At 37.2% G+C, this 21,141-nt stretch overlaps 1 protein-coding gene across 2 annotated transcripts in view; it reads left to right on the top strand.

The window, feature by feature from the left end:
* Nucleotides 1–21,141, top strand: part of BCKDHB (branched chain keto acid dehydrogenase E1 subunit beta) — a 130,438-nt gene that overhangs the window by 75,521 nt on the left and 33,776 nt on the right. For both annotated transcript variants that reach the window (XM_074581309.1, XM_074581310.1), the window contains exon 9: nucleotides 1,891–1,977. In XM_074581309.1, the coding sequence (XP_074437410.1) occupies nucleotides 1,891–1,977 (87 nt within the window). The remainder of the gene's footprint in view (nucleotides 1–1,890; nucleotides 1,978–21,141) is intronic.

The following is a 21,141-nucleotide window of genomic DNA, read 5'->3' as shown; positions in this document are numbered from 1 at the left end:
AGGAAACCTGTGATGTGAAAATAGTTGGAGGCTGAGAAATAGTGAAGGGAACACACTGAAGGCCTTATTCTTACTCTTTCCTAAACACCAAATTATCTCTATTGCGGAGAAAGGATACTGGACTGGTGGATTACTGATCTCATCCCATGTGAATATTCTTATATGCATTCTAATAGTGTCTGTTTCATACTATTAAATTCTGAGAAACCAAATCTGTAACTTTAATGATAGCTTGTAATGTTTCAAAGTGTGAACCCCTCAGAACAAAAGAATCTGTGTCTAAAACAGAATTCTCAAAAACACCTTTAAAGTCTATTAATTGTATCAGTTTTACCATAGCAACTTGAAACTGATTGTATCAGTTTTATCATATCAACTTAAAACTGGAGTGCACATTTTGTTCGTTGAACCGTCATGTTGATGCATTGGACAGATTTATAGTGCAGTTAATGCCTCAGGTCTTTAGAGATGAGTTTCCAGTGCTGGCAGAAGAAATACAAGAAATCAGCCTACATAACTGTGGATTACTTTCCAACTGTTGAAATGCTTTTTCCGGTCTTGTTTAGCTCTGAATGTTGTCAAACCACTTCATAGTACAGTATATGGATCATCTTGTTTATAGGCCTGTGACTTGCCAGTCCATCTGTGGATGAGCTACTTAAGAGCCGTTGATCGAGTCATTCCTAGAAAAGCAAAAGAATTAGAGAAGTACTTGAATCAGAAAGAAAACTGTATAATTAAGGCATTGCCTTTATCTATTCTATTACGTAGACAACATGGAGCTGCCCAACTGGAGAAAGTGCTGGTGTAGACATTAAATGGAAGATCAAAGCATTATGAAAGTTTGACCTGATCGCTAGCACTGTCTTTGGCTTTTCCACTTGATGACTAATGGTACACCAGCAGTATGCCATGTGCTTATCTTAAAAATCAGGCTGTAACTGTTCTTGAAAGATTAACATACACATTATTCTCATTATTTTTTTCTGATGTGCATCTCTAGAAGTTCATGAAACTTTTTTATGCACCTTATGAAATTATAAAATGTGTATGATGAAAAGTGAGACTTTGCTGCCATATTTCTGAACAAATATATCTGATGTTGTTTGATTCTAGGCAATTTAGTATTTAGTTTCAATAAACTTCAAGATATTTGGGTGTGGTGAAGCTTTGTACTCCCATCAGATTAAAAATATTTTTCTTTCATTTTTATGTCTCATGATGAACCTGGTTTGTTTTTTGATTAAAAGGTGCTTATATCACTTTCTGTATATATTGGGCTATATAATTATTTATGAATTGGATCACATAAAAACTGCACAGACATTGAGATTTAAAATTAGAAAATGTTGCTTGTAATTGCCATGTAAAACTTAAATAAGCAGCATTAATCCACATGATTATTTTCTTGCTAAAATTTTTACTTAACAGTTTTACTTTCTGAGTAGCTATGATTCGTGACTTTATCTAGGATCTGGTTGTGCAGAGGTACGTATCAGTGAAGGATTTCTTTCTATGTGTGTCTTTCAGTATTTTCAGGATCCAAATTTTTACTGACTTCTTGTTAAAATCCTTATTCTCATTCAGAAATGTTACAGTTTGCATTGATAGGGTAAATTCATGTTCAGTGGAATACATTTTTATTCTTGATGTTTCCTTAAAATGGTGTAGAAGGTGTAAACAGCTTTACAGTAAACATAAAAATATCCTATTAATTAGTTTAGACTTTTAGGATGGTTTATCTTTCTGTGAAAATGCAAGAGGGGAAAAGTAGCTACATTCTAACCCTGCTAATGATGTCACGTTTCATATATTCCACAAGTAATACAAGTAAGAAATCACAAGAGCCATAATTTAATTACATTTTTGGGGTTTGTTTTTCCTTTTCAGTCAGTGGTGAAGACCGGGCGATTGCTGATTAGCCACGAGGCTCCCTTGACAGGAGGATTTGCATCTGAAATCAGTTCCACAGTTCAGGTACACGTTATTTGTATTTAAGTGTTCTGCATGGCAGAATATGTTTACCTATTGAAAGAATATTTATTGCTACATTAAAAGTTGAGGTTTTCGTATTTGTCAAGTTATTCTTTATTACATTTTTATTAAATTTCAGTTTTGTGGATGCTTGTGTTGCTTTATCTGAACAGCTGATAAACCATTTACCTACGAGGCACTGTGCATAGCATCAGCTAAGCTAGAAAATCTAACTTTCACTGAAAAGCAGGGAGGATGTGCTGTCAGATGCAAAGGAAAAATATTTAAGTATAATTGATTTTTAATATACTTTTTTACCTTTCTCATATTTTTTTTTTATCCCCAAGACTTCTTAAAAATACATTCTAGGAATGTTGAAATCAGACACGTAAAAAGTACCCAGGTCCAATATGGTATAATGTGGTGTTAGACCTAGTGTTCAGAGACCTCATTAGGAAAGCAGTCTGGGAAAGTGGTTCGTGTATAGTTGTGGTGATGCTCACGCATCTGTAGAGCTTGTCTGCACAGAACAGCTTTGGAAGGTTGAGATGTACATCAGTATCAGTTGTCTGGAGCATTAGGCTTTAACTTTTTTGGACATCCTTTTGAGCTTTCTGACGTTCTTTATCTATGCTTGCATGCATATTTTCCCCTTAACTTGATTTCTTTCCTATGCACATCAGTGATACTGTTTTATAGAAACATTTAAATGAATTATGTCCACCACTGTCTGATTGCCATTTTCTGATTATTCTGTTTTTAGAGTAGTTAAATTACAGGACTAGAGAGAAATGGGATTTTAAAATTCCAAAATGTAAGCCGTAAAGGCAGTAGTTAAAGCTTGTGAATTAGCCTTTTTGTAGGAAAGAATAGACTTAATTGTCCTGGCAATTTAATTTGGAGTTAAATATGCATAAGGAGTCAGAAAACTATGTTTCTTGATCGTTGTGACACAATTTCTTTGAAATAGTAATAGTGTTAATTTTAGTATTATTATGTGAAGAGAATTCTTTTTTCCTATGAAAATTTAGTCTCTATTAAGAACCAAATGTTTATCATCCTTCTAAGAAATTAGTATTTGACCTCTAGCCTCCAACTGTTTTCATATCACAAGTTTCCTCAGTCGGATATGGTTTCTCGCTCTAAGTAGCTGATAACTTTTCTTGCAGGAATTTATCTATTCTCAAATTGAACCCATGTGAAAAATAAAGGGGTGGGGCGGAGAAAAAGAAAAAAAAATTCCACCTCCCCTATTTATAGGTAGGCTCTGATTAATTTAGGTCTAGTAAAGTCATAAGGTACTGCCAGTCGTGTTGAAAGGGTTGGTTTTTCTTAATTTTTTACAACAATGTGAAATAAACTCAACCAGAAGAGCCTGTCTTTTAGCATCTTGTGCTATTATTAAGACTTGAGGAGAAAACTATTCTAAGCCATGCAGCAATCTCATAAGTTGCCGGCGTAACAAAGGAAAGTGTGTATGTCGGAGAGAAAAGGGAGTTGAAAAGAAAAAAAAAAGCTTATCAGTAAATATTATTGGAAGATTCATTGCATGGGGTGTTCAACATGTTGCTGAAACTACAAAATGAGTTTGTAATCTCCTCAGACTTCCAATAAGAAAGGTACTTACCTGATTGATCAACTTGGGGGTGTTTTTCATATCAGAGATGTATCTTGACAAATATCACTTATTTAGAAAAGAAAGTATGAAATGCTTTAATAAGGGGCTATTAATTTCTGTCGATATGGAAAGGAAATATTTGTTTTGTGATAGTAGCTCATAATTATAATAACTATGTGTGTTAATTATATTAATTTTTTTAAAAGAAACTAGGATTTGTATATCGAGAAATATTAGTTAATTTATCACACATACTACCTCAGAATAAATTGGAATATAAGTCTTTGGCATTGAATTTATCCATAGCCAGTTTCTTTCATATTAATTGGTTGACTTGAATCTGTGTTGTAACGGTGTTGTTATAACTCTTTATATCCATTCTGGAAGATTTTATCATCCATACTAAAATTTTGATACCAGTTATTTTTAAGAATATTCATGCTGCAAAAGAGATTAGAATAATATTTACAAAGCATTACAACTTTTTAAGGAACAGTATTGCTTTAGGCATAATAAAGACCTTGCTTTTTTTTATTCAGTTAAAACACTTGATCTCTAAATGATGAAGTTAAGTCCATATGTCTAATATCACTGTGCCGTAAAAATAAAAATGAAAAGTGAAATTCACTTTTGCTGGATACAATGCATACTGAGAATGCCAAAAATTGGGGATTGCAGTTGGCTTTAGTTTCCTGTTACACATGGAAGTAATAAGAGTTCAATAAAGTGTGTTCAGTTGGATTAGGTGGTAAGTTTCCATATTGTTATTCCATCCTTGCTGTGAGGTCTCTCGTCATAGAAATAAGGTGAATAAAAGTACATGAATTATTTTAAAAGTTAACTGTCACAAACGCTTCATGGTAAAGTACACTTCAAGGAAAAGAGTACGAATGGAAATGATGGCGTTCACTCATGAACTATAGGAGTACATTGACCAGTTTTCTTTTTGCATACGAGAGATTAAAAACAGCGTTTTGAGAGCATATTAAATAAGAATTATTTTGTGTTAAATACAGGAGGTGTAAATAAAAAAAGAAGTAGAAAAAAGAAACAGGATGTTTTCAAAGAGAGATGGGGAGTGGAGGAGAGGGAAATGGGAGTAAATTATGTTAAGTTGCGTGATAGAAGGCTCAACTCCACACACACATGCGAAAGGAGCCCAGAGGCACAGTGGCAGTGAGGGGAACCCCAATAACCCAGATTGGGAAATGCAGCCCCCAGCCCAGCTCCTGCCAGGTCTGTCCCCAGCCTCAGCCCCGTGGGCCAGGACAGGGACACCCAGCACTGAGTGACATTATGGATCACCCTGAAGACTGAGGGGGCTTGCTGCCTGCCAGTGTTTGGAACTTCTTATGGGATGCAGGGAGGAACATTTTGGAATCATACAAGACTTATGGGATGTTTAGAGGAGGTCACGTGGGCCCGTGCGCCTGGGGTGCTGGACTGACAGCAGGTGAGTGTGGCAGGGCTAGCTGGGGGTAGGTTAAGTGAGCCAGGTATATATATATCTCTATATCTGTGCGTGTCTCTGAGAAGTTGGCTACTGGAGGAGTCAGGACGTCCAGCTACTGGAGAGACTATGGAATCTGGGGTCAAGTGAGAGACCTATTGGTGTGTGTCTGGCAGTGAGTGAGACAGCTGGGGAGATCAAGGATCCAGGGCAAACTACTGGACAGAATGCAGTGTCGAGGCCCAGTTACTGCAGGGACCTGCAGCATGTGTGTCTCTGCGGTGGTGTGTAAGTTGGGGTGGGTTTCTGTCCCGGCAGCTGTGGTGGGTGTCTGTTCCCCACCGCCCCCCTCCCAGACATGGGACTGTGTGTGCAAGTGCCAGCAACTGGAGAGACAAAGGATCTTGGTTTTAGGAATTTATATTGGGGTAATGCAAGTGCATATTGTATTATTCTACCTTTCACTTTTGTTAATCTTGTAATCACTTTATTTTAATTTGCAATGTTTCACCTTTTTAAGTGTCTGCTGTTACAGAGCTCCTTATAGGTGAAGCTGACCAACCTATATGCACACTGTTTCTCTAATTAAAGCAATGTTTCTGAAATTAGATTAAGCTCTAACACATGGCTGTCTTTTGGTAGCACTCCTGTGGTAAAAAGCTTACGGAGCAGCAGCTTGCAATCCCACTTCCTCCTTATCGTACTTGTCATATCAACAATATGAAGATAGTGGTAGAATTGTAGAGTACACCCATGGTGTGACACAATTTCGCAAAGTGCAAGACTTAGTAGGGGACTATGAAACAATAGATTCTACACGGGAAAATGAACTCAGTTGTGTGATCCTTAATTTTAGAAGTCTTTCATGCTTGCAACGGTTGATAACAATAATATCAGATCTCTTTATTTGTAGCTACTACTTTGTCATCAGCATTCCTATTTAAGTTGCATGTGTTGCTTTTTTCTTGCAAATTAAGGGACTGTTGTTCTACTGGGATGAGCCTTTGAGTGTAGCTGAATTGATGTCTTCGTAGTAAGATGAGTTCCTTCTAAATGGAGCACTCCTACTGAGTTTGGAGTGAAACGGGGATAAGGGATCCAAACATAAAACTGTAATCCTGCAGTAACCCACCGTCATCATTTGAGAGAGTGCTGTAGGTGATAAAGGTTTTGGTTTCAGCAACGAGTCGTTATTGAAAAGCTCATCTAGAACTAACTCAAAGGTGCTCTGTTTTTCTTTAAGTCATTACCATCATCTCTTTGTATTATTTTGAAGTTACTTACATTTTACTCTGGGATGTATTATATTAGAAAGCTAAACTTACACTGAAGGTCTTTGGAATTTTATTGCGGTCTAAGCAACATATCAGATTAGAAGAGAATTCTCAGATTCTGTTTTAGGAAGGACTTAAATGAAACTTTTTTTCTTTCCTCTAAAAGCAGGTGGCCTTTCAATATGAAATCTCAAACACTTATATTTTGTTTGTACATAATGTATTAGAAGAGAGTTTTTGAAAGGGTAGGGCTGAAAATTTCATGGTAACCTGAAGAATGCTGTCAGGTATTTCATTGAAAACATTTTGAATTACGCAATTTTGAGAGAGATTTCATGTAAGCCTGAAACAAATAGCTTATGTTCTTAAAAACTGAATTTTTAGTAGTCACTAATAACATATCCAGTTCTTGCCACTTGTTGGTTTTATGTACCTTCTGGTATGATAGAATGAACACTTACTTTGAACATTAGAGGATATTCTGCTTAATGTCTGGTACATTTGAGTCCAATAAATAGCAACTGCTTGACTGCAAAACTTTGTCGGCACTGAACTGGCATCTGGCTATGCCTTGTGGGGATCTGGGGAACAGGGGATGTTGGGTCAGCTGCCAAAGAAATGTAGAGGTGAACAGAGCTCAGCCCTCAGAAGTCCATCCAGAGGACTCTGTGTTTCTCAGAGTTGCAGAGGGGTTTCAGTCTTCCAAAAGGTTAATCAGAGGATAGGTCCCAGCAAATTCAGTGAAATAACCTCTTTCTGAGGATTGAATTACATGATTTTTTTTTTTCCCAATTCTTCAGTTCTGTATCTAAAAATTGGCTATAATTATCTTTGTCTATTTGGATTGGTGCTGCTTTAGATTTCCTCCTGCTGCTGCAAAATAAGCCTAATCTCCAGTAAGTGGTGTAATTTCCTGCTAGTGCGTGACATTAGGAGAAACTATTAGATGAGCTATTTTTGTGAGAAGCATTTCAGGAAAAGGAAAAGTGGATATGTCTAGGAATGACTTTCAAAGATGTAAGAGTTTCACAGCAATTTTATTCTAAAGCAGGTTACCATAGAAAGAATTTGCCAAAACAACAATAAAAAGCATGAACAACAACAAAAAAATAATTCAATGATTTTAGCAGGATGAAGACTTAAAGTGAAATAGCCCTAAGGCTGATACTGAACAGGAACTATCTTAAATAACTATTATTTTAGAGTACCGATAAAAAAAATTTCATCTTTCCAACATAATGCTTTCAGGATATTTGAACTGAATCATTTTTCATACCATTACATTATGTGTCTTTTGAATTTTCTAATGAGCTGAAGTCATTCCCAGTGGAGCTGTGACCATCCTCCATGGCTCTTTGTGGTGCTTTGAGGAAGTGATTGCAATGCCATACTCCAAAATATTTGCGAGACCAGGTTTGAGTTTCAGGTTATGCATCTGCATCTGTACTTAGTGCCATAGGAACCAGTTAATAACTTGAAGTGGTCTGTGGGGTTTATTTTGAAATTATGGTGAATGACATAAAATCTTGTGCTGGTGCCACTTATAATCTAATTTTAATGAACAGGCTGTAAATCTGTATTAAAGTCTGTCTTTATTGAAAGCAAGACTTCCAGTGTAATTGTTATTCATATATATTTAAATGATTTAATTCTCACAATATGTGTTGAGGCAAATTGCCTTTTGAACAGACCACTGAGGTATAATGGAATGTATATGTCTTAAGAAGTTGGAAGAGTTTGAGGTACAAATTGTTAGAATTACTTAATTGTACAAAAGAAGGAAATTTGAAATAATTCTCTATTCCATTGGAGAAATGATAGTAGAAGACTCAAACACGGTTTTCCAAGCTAATTAGAAAGATGATCGAACACAGGCCAGCCTTGACAGCTTTTTGTAGGACACAGACTTCTTTTGCTATTGAGTGCCATTTCATAGAATGGCTAAACAAAGAAGCTCTCGACTAAATGTAGCATGGATACCTGAAAAAAAGGCACGCTAAAACATGCCGGTACAGGAGTGCGGTCATTCGGCTGACATAAGAAAATGATTAAATCTGAATTGATGATTTTTAACTTTACTTTGACACAGTCACAATATAGGAGTCACAATAGGAGGTAAAATTGGAAGAGGCGAAATATTGACACAATGTAGTCCTTCATTTACTCTCCCATTTAACTTTGTTTGCCACTTTCACTCTTTTAGCTCATCTAGCAGGAATCACAAGCTGTAAAAGCCTGGTTTCTATCACTATCGGTTTCTATCACTAGGAGTATGATGTAGGAAATGTTGGTATAGAATATAAAGAAAAGCTGAAATAAATGCACCAAAGTAAATTCAAGGTGGGCATAAAATGTATAATAAAAAAAGAGCAATAATTTGAAGGAAAAGAAAATCAAAGCATATAGAAACAAGCCAGAATAATGGAAAACAGTAATGTTATTTCCTAAGTAAGTAGTTGGGAGTAGTAAGGGAAATATCATCAACATAAAGTTGCCATTCAGTGACTTGAGTCAAAGGTGTATGTGAAAGGTGCATGAAGATGTTCCCTGTGTTTATAAAATACGAATATAGGCAGTTCGGCAAACTCCCAATTTACGATGCAGCATGAACTAGAAGCAATTTTTGCAAGTCTGAAAACTTGCATAGTATTAAAAGGCCATCAGCATATTTTGATAAGCAATGTAGAAAATAAAAGTGAATAGATAAAATGTTGCAAACCCAAGACTTTTCAAAGGAAGTAAAGCTGTGCTATTTATCAATAAAAATGAAAGTTTATATACAATGAAAAATGTTAAAAAAGTAAGATTCATTAGCGATACCAATATTTCAGTAAAATCAATATAAAAAAAGTGATCTTTCATATTAGGAATTTGACTTACGAATTTAATGTGAATCTTTTATATTCATGATCAGACTAAGAGTTATTCTGGATCTTAAAGAGCTTTCTAAAGAGCATAAAGATTGGAATTTTTCTGTTTTCTTTGGTAAATAGAAGAACAAGTTTTGTGCCATGTACTCCACTGTGTGCCCCCTTCTAGACCTTTGCCCCTCATTGCTACAGTGCCTGCACAGTGCCTGGGGCTTCTGTGCCCGGCTGTGGGGATTTGGTGGTTGTGTTTGCCTGGCAGAGTTGGTATTTTTCTGAACCTGTATTGCTTTCAAAAGGAACCCAAAATCTAACAAGCAATGCCTGTTCACGGGGTAGTGCCTGTACTTTCTCCGTATGAACTTTTTAAGGCCAAAATTCTTCTGGGTGTTACACCGAAGTCTCTTATTATACAATTTGACTCATTGTGTGGAAGTATCTTAACTTTCATCTTGTCTTATGTTCTGATACCTATGACCAATAAGAAAGTCTTGTTTTATAGCTGTAAAAAATGTAGCACAAGATGAATGGACTTTAAGGAGTTTTGTTTGATGTTATGTCATAAAGTCCAGTTTACTTAAGAGACTTCATGCATGCTTATTTTAGTTTTGATAGACACAGGGAGGAAAAAATTTCTCTAAAATGCAAACAGAAAAATCATTATAATAGTAGTATGTGTTATCAGTTCAGGCTACAAGGGAGCGTTATGTTCCTCTAGGTTGGAATAAATTCAATATTGAGAAAAGAAAAATGGTTTAGTGAATTGAATATAGCCAAATATCAAACAGGACACACAGTGATCTGTCTGTACTGTGTAAAACTCCTAAATACATTTCTTAAAACGAGCAAACAACCCCCAAATCCTAAAATAACATTGAAGTTGGAAAAATGAAGTGCTCAAAGATTGTGGCAGATTTTTATAAAATCCGTGCCAAAATGCACTCTCTAAAGCTGTAAACACAGAGTGTTTACCTGTGCAATTAGTCCAGTCTCTAGACACAACAAAAATCAAAATGTCTTATTCATCTGCAGCTCAGCTTGAAGTCTCTTTAGCTTCTGTGAAACACTTCATGAAAAGGTCCACGCAGGAGTGGGCATGTGTGCTAAGAGATGTCCCAGCCGTGGGGCTGCTTAAGCACACTTGCTCCTCTTTTTTTGGGGACAGTCTCATTCCCTGCATGAGAGGGGACACAAACCGAAGCCCCGGCTGCCCTCCCTGCAGGCAGTGCTTCAGCCAGCCACTTATGGCACATCCTTCTGATGGCAAATTATTAACCCAAGCTTAAATCCCACCGGTGCTGATTTGCACGTGGGTTTCTACACAGTGAGAGCATGCCCTGCCTACTCGGCTTTTGGTCTGTCCTGTCTAAAAATTATGGTTTGGAGTAAGCTTTTCCCATGCACCATGGGAGTATCCTCACTGCTGTCAGGAGCTAAAGCTCTTTCTTTTTTTCTCTAGAGAGGTAGAAGCAAGAATGAGATGGGAGCTTGGCAGTTTCCATAGGCGCTGAGAGGGACAGTAAGCGCTGCCTCATTAAAACTCTTTAACAACTGAGAGAACAAGGCCACCAGTAAGATTTTGAGGGGCCGTTTCCAGTGTATGAGAATAAATGCCTGCCCTCTCGGACTATGCTACACACGCCAGCTTTGCTGCTATGGGATCAGAGCTCACAGACGGAAAGGGTGAGGAAGATGACAGACATGCGCCAGTAAATGGCTCGCAGTGGATGGAGCAGATGGTGCTCAAGACAGTGGGCAACTGGAGACTGGCTGTCTCTCTAGGCAGACACTGGTGGCAGGCAGTACTCGGCAAGATCAGGCACTTTTTAGGAAAGCATTCAACTGAGAAAAGAGTCTTTTTAAAGCTTGTCACTAATTTGTAAGCTTTCTATAGAGTTACTTATTTTCAAGTAACATACTGAATAAATGCTTTTGGCACTGAAGCATTTTGGACACTGAAGCTCCTGTCCATTTTCAGCTACGCTGTCTGTTCGGCAGCGTGCAGCGTTTCTTCCAGATGCATAAAACCCTATTTGCCTTCTCATGTCTGAACTGGTTTTCCTGTATTGGTAGGACTTTTTGTTTCTTATGCAAATTCTTGAAGAGGCACAAGAAGTTTATCCCAGAACAATACAAAGTGTTAAAGTGGCAGAATACACAGAGAGTCATTGTGGTTCAGTGAAATCAAAAGTTTTGGCTACTGAACAAGTTCAGTGTTGGATTCATGTTAATCAGTCTAGTGTTAGGTATGCTCTTGGTATATTTACTGAGGACATTTTTTCCACGTTCTGATATTTAATTTGGCATGCAAATGTTCATATGCCTGAGGCTGAGCTCCAGCATCATTGTCCTGCTGATGCATCTGTGTTCATTCATTGTGATTTATAACTTTGAACAATGTGTTTGGCCTTCCATACACTAATTCTGCAAAAGACCAAAAATATGGGCACTGAGGCAGAAGCAAAATTTTCTCTTTGCTGTGCATTCCCCCTGTGTTTGTGTGGTCATCTTTCTAGCTATTAGAAATTGTTCTTCTAGGGGAAGGATATGTTTTGTGTTTATACTTACTCTAAGGTACAGTTTACACTTACAGTTTTAATTAAAACTGCTTCGATTGGAACCATGTTGTGATTCCTACATTACATTTCTGATAGCCCATGGAGCTGATAGAAATTAGAAGGTTTTACTCCAAATAGTGAGGGCAGCAAAAAACCTTCCGTGGACTGCATATCCTATGTTTTCTGGTTTGTGATGTGGTGATAGTTTTCCATTTTTATCTCTAATACCATATTAGAATTTGGTAACATCAGCATTTTTAACTAGTATATAAACATAACTAATGATGATTTAGGAGGACATCAAAACTATGAACTTTCCTATAGCAATTTTGGGTAAATGTTAAAGCTGTTACTGAGCAGGCCTTTATATTATACCATGTCAAACTGCCAACTTGTTGCTTAATTCAAATTAATATGAAAAAATCCTTTCCATTTTAATAGGCTTTACAGTGCTTTGAAACGCTGACTCCAGTCTGATAAAGATGATCTGTGGCAGGACTCTCTAGAATAAGGCAACTCTGAAAAGTAGTTACTAACTCAAGGATATTTATCATCTCTTCTGCTTGAAAAACCTAACAATAGCGTGTTTAAATTGCATTATTTTGTTTGGCATTATCTTTTCTTCCGAATGAGTTATGAGTCGCTTTAGAACTCCAAGTAAGTGGAGCTTTGAACAGCAATTTGCGATGGCGTGCCCAGGAGTCCCCATAAAAGAGTGGTAATGACCTTTCTTCCAATTTCCAATGCCTTAGAGCTATAAAAAACTTCTTGGGTGGTTGAAGTCTCTTGACCTTTGGCATCATTTCTCAAAACACTTCAATGAGATGCTAGAATCCTTTATTAGCCACGAGTATAGCAACTTAATATGTACTAAGGCACCCTGGCAAGCCAAGCTGAAAAATAGTGCTTTTCAGTTGCACTGTATGTCAGGTTTACTTCTTTGGAGCAGGCACTCAGTAGCTTCTCTTATTTACTTAAAAAATGTCTTTAGTGAGTTGGCTTGGAATTATAAAGAGTTGATTTGTGAAAGCATATTGTTCTTTTTTTTCCTGGCCTTTCATATTTTGATATGGCCAACAGAAATCGTCTGGTCAGACCAGCAGTTTAGAGCAACAGTCATAGTTCAGAGTACCATGACTGGAGAAAAGTGGTCTGTGGCATATAAAAATCTATGCAGAATAGAGGAAAAAATATAGTACACAACAGAAAAAACTATGCTTGCTTGTTAATGGCTCACTGAAGTTTTTAAAATACTATATATAAGGAATATTGCTTTTTTTTTTTCTTTTCTTACAGGTAAGAATTACTTAAAGTAATACATAAAAGGCCTGTAAAACAGCATGTATTTATTGATGTTTTATGTATGCGCACAAGATCAAATTATTTCAGTTCCATGATGAATGTATTCATAGGAGAGGATGTAGAAAGAGCCTCTTGAACTCTTCTGCGCGTCTGTGCCCTTCTAGAGTGCTGTGAATTTTATACTGTTGCTGTTGGCTACGTTAAGATCTTTAATATAGAAGAGAAAATGGAGGCTGCAGTTTTTCTGCCTAAAAAACCTAGTCTAGTAACTTCTGCTGCATCCTTGAGAAGGGAACTGCCTGCTCTCCCTGGGGACAGAGGCAGCTTGGGCAGAGTCAGTGCCCAAGTGTCACCTTGGCTTAAAGTCTCAAATCTAGACATATGATCGTAGGATAAGTTATGACAGTGTAGAGTTTCTGTATGGTAGCTTAGACAGGCACAGAGGAAGAACTTTTGGAATAGTCGTCTTTGTCTAATAGTCCTCTTGAATGTAAGTGGGCACGTGTTCATCGCTATCATGTAAGGATGTAGCAGTTAAAAAGCTACAATTAAAAAGCTACAAAAGCAATTAAAACCAATTAAGAATTCCTGAGTAGCAGATGTAAACCCATATTTAGTTCCTGAGAAAAAGAAAATTGCTAACTTCAGTGAGTTAGATGAGAGGAATAAGACTGGGAGAGAGCCCTGCATGTCCCTCTGTTCCTATGGCCTTATCTGTGATGATGCTTTAGGCTGCTAGAGAAAGGTCTATTACATACTTTAACACCAGCATAAGAGAATGGACATGCATTACTCTCCTAGTTGTAGATATGATTCATATGCTGTATATAGGCAGTGCCTGTGATACTTTATGCGGTTGTGCCGTGGTTGCTATCACAGCGGGATTTTGAAAGGCAGCTTTATTTGAAAGAGCAATAGCAGTACAGGCATCTCTCTACATCCCACTGGAAATGTTTGTCGCTGTTGCCACGCTTAACAGTGAACATCTAAGCAGGAAAAAAAAGTTATAGGCACACATAGCGCAAATCATTCTACTGACAGTTCTTTCACAAGGAGCAAAAATCGATGAGGATTTCATGCTAGACGTGACTGAGTCAGGAAGGAAGGTCTGCTTCCACTGTACCAAACACTGAAGCGGTCATTCTATAAAACACCCTTCAAAACTGAAAAAGTTTCTCTATAAAGAGCCAAAACCATCTTTTATTAATCTATATATGGAAGTTTCTCACTCTGGAAAAGTTGATCTGTGTAGCGGGAATTGTTCCTAAGATACATTGGCTTGGAAATAATATTTTGCTCCCTGTCATCACTGAATAAGTGCCTTTTATCCATGTTATGGCAAGTGGAGCTCTGATCACCCAACTGCATTTTGCTGAAGCACTAAGCATAAACAAATGACTAGCAGTGCAGTAGCTTTGATGTCTGAGAAGTATAAGTATCTTCGTGGATGGAAGTCAGAAGCAAGGGGCAGAAGCGTTTTGCTCTCTCACGTTATTTGGTGAAAAGATAACATTTCTACTGTACATTTTAAAGAAACTGCTCTCCTACATTTGAGGTAATGCAAGTTAGGAAGAAATGTAAACAAAACGAGTCTTTCTACTCAAGGTAACATTAAAAAAAACACCTGACACTTTGGCAGGGAGGCGGTAGGAAATGCAAGCTCCTGAGGTTTCAGAGCCATTGTCTGGATATTGTATCTTCTCCCTCCCCAGGTGTCTCTGGCACCTCTATCATCTTGGCTCTAAGTCACCCAGGGTGAAAATGTCGGCCCAGGCAATGAAGTCAGTGGAATTAAGGTTTCATTCTGAATACTTTTTAGTATTCTTTTTTTAGTATTCCACTTCTTTTACAAGTTGGCACATGGAAGGGATGGTTGGCCCTAAGAGTCACCTGCTATTTTTTTTCTTTAACTGATTGCACATATGTAGAATTGGAAAGCTCGAATTCTTTACAGCAAAAACTACAGTGCTTTGCTTTTTCGACCTTATTTTGTTCAATGACTTTAGTTGTACTGTGCATCAGTGAATAACCTTGCAATAAGTAAATCCCTGAAAAGCGCAGTCTTTGAGCAAAGAAAATGCCAAGAATGTACTCTAATATTACAGTATTATGAATAATATTATTGATGTATTATTAAAAACCTGAATGTCACCAGTTCTTCTAGAAAGGAAATGTCCCATGTTTTTGCTCTCTCTAGTTTTGGCGATTTCAGCAATATTATATCAGAATCTTATATGGCTTTGTACTTTATATTACATGAATAACCAGAGCTTATTTTATATTAAGAGAGATAAGTGAACCTATTTAGCATCCAGCTTATTTTAAGCTATATTAGTCAAAATGTTGTGTGTTTTTTCTGAGGACTCAAGTTTCCTCGACACTTGCACCTATGCCACATCAAAGGGTAAAAGCAGCAGTAAGTAAAGAATCCTCATTATACATTAGTCCTTCAGAAGTGCAGGTTAACTGTTAGAAGTATGTCTTGCCTTGATGGAAGTTATGCCAGCCTCTGAAAAATAGGCCACAGTTACAGTGGGTCTGTCGTGGAGAAGTAGAAACGGTAGTTTTATTTTTTTTAACCTTTGATCTTAAAAGCCGTTTGTGAGATTATGCGGTTTTGTTTTTTTTTTTTTTTTTTCCAGCCCTTCTCCCACATAGCTTTCTTTTCAAAGGGGCCTGTTTTTTTTCTTCATATGGTACATGTAGTTAGACTAAGAAGTCCGTATTTCGTTACCTAAATACATGGCCTGACTTTAAAAAATCTAGTTTAAAAAAATCGTAGTTCCTCCTTTAAAGTTGATATTACATAAGTCATCTGCTTAAGAAATAAGAGGAAAAGGACATAATCACAGTGATACTTTTTCATAGCAAAGAGCTGAAAGAAAAAGGAAAGAAGCATCATGCCTTAATGCCAGTGACATTAGTAACCGCTATTGATCTATCCGTACTGAAGTTTTCTGTTCAAGGGTAATTGAATCACTGAGATCAACAAGTCATTAGTTAACTTTGTTAGAGCCAGCATTTCGAAACTCTGTAAAGAAGCTTTTGTAGTCTAACTGAAATCTTTAGCAACGTACTTTTTGAGAGATACCAGGTTTTATGCAGAGGCTTTGCACTCATAACTGCGTGACTGAAAAGGAGTTAGATTTTGTGTCCCGTATATGCCCATTTATTTACTGGTTTGAGAACACCTTTTAAATTTACAGTGCTTTAAAAATAAGGAAATAGGAAAATGTGTTGCTTAAAATGTTATTTTTAACATGGATTGTAGTTTTGGAAGTATCTTATTTCTTCTGAGAGAGCAGCACTTTCATGGTTAATGGTGATGTGATCCATGATTTACAAATTAAATGATCAAATTCAGCTCCCCAGGGACAGAGATCAATACTTGGCTTACATAAATATTATGCTAATAGGCACAGAAATCTATTATGCTAATATATCAAGAATTTCTTTTGAAATGAGAATAAAATTAACGTTTGGAATAAAAATTTCTTTGAATTTCCTTTTCTCTGATTTATTTCCTCATCTGTGGGCTGTATTTGCCCCAGAGCAAGCATTATTTATAGGTGGGATGGCTTGCGAAAAAGGATAGCCGAGAATTATTGCAAACTATGTTTCAGGTGTATTTCCATACTAAATTCAGTTTTCCTATGTCAGGGATGTGCACTTTTAATGACTTAACTTTTAGAAAGTTGTCTGACTTATGTGATTATGTGAGTATGTAATTTGGGCCTCCTGTGGTTAAAAACATTGCTTTTTCAAGAATGATTTAGTTAAAAGGTGCAGACGTAATAATCTTTGCTATGCACATAACATTTGTTCGACAGTGGAATATCCACTATGGTAAAACAATGTTTTTTCTGTTAAACTGATCACGTATTTTGTATTTAATATGTGTGAACAGTCTAATAAAAAGTAAGCAGAAATAATTGAAGCTCCACTCTGATCCCATGGTGAGGCTATTACTCATTATTGCTTCTTCTGAACACCACAGCTAAATATACTCTAGATGGCATAATAAAATTAGCTGCTAGTAATTTAAAGGAAAATACGACATATCAGTTTTAAAGTGGGATACAGAATTATAGTGATACATTCTAGAGTTGTACTATGAAAACTGTTGAAAGTTTTACACCCAAGTGACTTCATGTTGCAAAAGTGAATTTCTGGTTGGAGTTGTGGTAGTAAATGCTGCTATTTGAATTAAAGAAGAAAGAAAAATCTGCTATTGAAACTTACGTTCCAGTGATAATAACTGACACTATGATCAGAATAAAATGTATTTCTAAGCATACAAATATGTATTGCAAAAGAAAATCTCTTCACTAATCTGACTGCAGCCCCGTAGTTAATAAAATTGCAGAATATCTTAAATAAAACAGTTTTACGGTGTTACATGAAGTGGAGTTTTGGTTTGTTATTGAAGTTTACAGGCTACAGAGTTTCATAATTATGTGGGTGCTTTTTCTTTAATCAGCCCTTAAAATGTTAATTATGCCTATATATTATACTATTAAAAATAAGTCCTCCTTACTGACACTTAAAAATATTTTCAGGGAAAAAAAAAAAGAAAAAAAGCTGTTTGGTTGCATATGTACCAAAGTTTTACTGCGGGATGTGGTTCTGCGGAATGTTAGTCCTGCTCTGAGTCATTGTCCCGGAGTTCTGCTAAAAATACGATGAAGATCACTTACACCTTTGGAAGCAATTCAGCTTTATCAGACTTGAAAAGCCCTTTGCAATATTAAAAATTTATTGCAAGTGTGAGATCCCAGTCCTCTCTCTGCGTGCAAACAGGTATTGTGCCAGCTTCAGTCAGGAGCGCAGCGCTCACTGCCTTATGAGTTATCTGGCACTTCAAAATCGAGAGGTATGAGCGTTAATTATCAGACCTTGTGTAATACGAATCTTAATCCAGTCCTGCTTCTGCAATGGTTAAGGTTGGGTAGCACTGAGACATATAAATAGTGCTGGTGATTGCAGTGTTTCAAAACAAGGCTGAAGTAAATTGTGAAATATGTAAGGGCTGATGTATATGTTACTTCTCTCTCCATGACTGAATGTGACAACACTAATGCCACAGCCAGGATCGCAGTGAAAGTAAGCACTTAAAATGCTGCTCTGAAACGATCAGGAAGAAAGACTGAAAAGCTCTAAAAGTGTGGGATAACATTAGGAAAGGCTGTTGTTTCATGGTTTACTGTATGTACACATCCTTCTGCTGGTGGCAAGCTATTCAGTTGTGGTGACTGAGTTAAACACACATACATTTCCTTTTTACTTTCCCTGTCATTGCAAGCAAAGGCAGGAAAGCCTCTTCAAACAGCCGTACGTTTATTCAATGCATGTGTAATATATCTGTAGGGAATGGTATGAAGCATTTGCTTCCTGAGAGGGAAAGCACAAATTAAACAGCTGCAAGTGACAGGACAAAAAAGGTTGGTCACAGTATCAAAACACCCCAAGTCCTTCTTCTATCAGAACTAAAGTCTCCTCCGGTGAAAATGCATTGTCTAGAATGGAGTCACACTGGATATTAAGCTTACAGATGTGTTAACATGAATAGAGCATAACAGCATCATTTTGAACAAAACCCAAAGGTGATACCTTCTCCCTCGCCCGCCTTGATATCCATTGAGGGCTTAAGGAAAAACCCCTGGTTTTCTTTAAGAACTGTCATTTGCGCACACTTCAAATAATGAGGCCTTAACAATTTGCTTGGAAATAGCTGCATTGTGGAATAGCTTTATTCCTTGTAACTGACAGTATATGCAAAAGCGTAAAGGCAAATTCCTGGCTGTATTCCAGGCAGCCCCACCGCTTTGGATTCTTACACATTCATCATTGCTTTCCACAGTCAGTTGCAAAATTTTCTGATCTGTATTCACTTTTAATTTTGCCATAATTTATTAGTGGTAAGCATATTAAAAACACAGAGCAGTTGAGGAAGATGGCTGGTAATAAAGAGTTTTCAAATTACCATTAATTTTGGCTTTACAGCTGAAGCGATTAAAAGCAATCATATTGCAACATGCCTCTTTTTCCTCCTCTGAATGAAGTGGCAATGTTTGTGCTTTCTGGAAACTTAGAGTGCGCAAATCAGAAGCAAAAAGAATAGAGAAATGGCTGCAGATTTTACTGGCAATTTTCAAGTTCGAAAATGAACAGTGCAATAAATACTGTTTTGATGTGTTTCTAAAATGGAAGAATTCCTCTTTATTTTTTTAACTGTAAAAAAGATTCCTCAATTTTCTGGGTAGGTTTTGCTCTTCCCAAGATTTCAACTGGATGCAGTTACATGAACGATGATGAACTGCTGGTGTGCATCGATCATGGAAAATCACACCAGTTGTTGCATTAAGCTTCTTAATATAGGTGACTTTTTCTTCCTGTACATTTTCTCAAAACATATTTTTTTTATTTTTTTTTTTAGATAACAAGAAATAATAGGGAAAAGCTAATTTTTGGAAGATGTATGCAAGCATGCTGCCTTCATACTCTTCTCTTACTATCATGCTGGCAAACCCCCAGGTTTGGGGTAGCCATTCTGCTACGGAGTTGTGTCTGTGTTTGGTGCTAAAGATCATATTGAATTATTCCTATATAGTTTCTTTGGGGATGAATAGGATGTGTTCGTGCTGCTGTTCTTCTGGGCCGTTTTCCTCGCGTTCTTGTCAATGTGAGCTGTAGCTCTCTAGGAGATGATTAACAGATCTCCAGGGTATTTTCACAGCCATGGCCACTCTTCCTACCGTTTTTGCATGCCTTGGGGATGGGCATAGGAGGCAAATAATGGCTCTTTATTAACAGAGAAATAAATCATCTTGTACTCTGTGTTTATGGATTTTTAAATTATCATATATTGAAATTCAAAGGTGTTAATGTTAGCAGGGGGCATGAACATTTGCTACCTCTGTCGTGAGACGCCTGGAACTGTGCCCACCATAGCAAAGAGTGTTAATTAGGGAAAGCAGGGCAACGAGGGCTTAGAACTATCACAGTTCTCACAGTAAATCCACATCTGTTATTTTAGAAAGATTTCAAATCGTAAAAGCTTTTTGCAAAAGGTTGTCCAGTGTCTAATAACCCTACAATACTGATGTCAGCAACTACGCAAGCAGGCTTTCTAGTTTACTTTGCACTTCCCCATATACAATGCAAACAGATAGCTAATGACTGGGTAAATACAATGGGAATGTACTTTGTGCACTGTGTGTTCTGAGCTTGAGTGTTTTGGTCTTTATTTTGTTTGCCTATTTTTATATTCTTTCACAAGCACATTTTGTAATGATGGAATATTACAGAGTTCCTAGTACAGTACAGAGGAATAACACAAGGATTGTATTGTGCTCACTCTTTTTAAATCTGAAATCCTTGCTGATGCCAATTATTTTTGGCTTTTCTTCTTTTGAACTAATATAGTATGAGCGGGGGTTATGTGTTATGATTCTTTAGCACAAGAGTGTTCATTCAAAGCAAAAAAAAAAAATCAGACAAAAATGTATCTGTCAGAGTTTGGCATATCAATTTTCTTTGCCTACCTCTTTAACTTATTTTTTTAAATGAAAATCCAGGAGAAGTTTGAATATGTGAAAGAAATGACAGTGAGAGCTGAGGAAAAAGTCGTTACCTGAAAACTACTACCAGTTACAGTATTAATCCACAAGGACTAAATCTGAGTCACGTAAGGAATATGGTTTACAAAACCACAAAAGAAAGACATCGAAAGCACAGTCTTTAAAACCAGGCTGATCTTGGTCTTGCTAACACAGACCTGCATGACATTCCCTGCCTTTGCTGGAAGTGCCTCCTGCTCCCTGACCTGCAGCTCATTGTCCAGCAGGATTCCCAGCTTCTTTTCCACAGAGCTGCTTTCCAGGTGGCTGCACCCAGCTTGCACTGGTGACCAGGGTGCTTGGAGCCTGGGTGCGGGACTTGTGCTTCATGAGGTGCTTGTCAATCCATTTCTGTGACTGCTGAGGTCCCGCTGCTCCAGTTTGTCACCCCTTTCCTCCCAGTTTGGTGTGACCTGCAATATTGCTGAAAGTGCACTCCATCCCATCATCAAGATTATTAACAGAGATGTTGATGAATG

This window comes from Larus michahellis, chromosome 3, assembly GCF_964199755.1.
Source record: "Larus michahellis chromosome 3, bLarMic1.1, whole genome shotgun sequence".
Taxonomy (NCBI): Eukaryota; Metazoa; Chordata; class Aves; order Charadriiformes; family Laridae; genus Larus; species Larus michahellis.
Note: the sequence above shows the minus strand (reverse complement) of the source record. Positions and strands in the feature narration are given on the sequence as shown.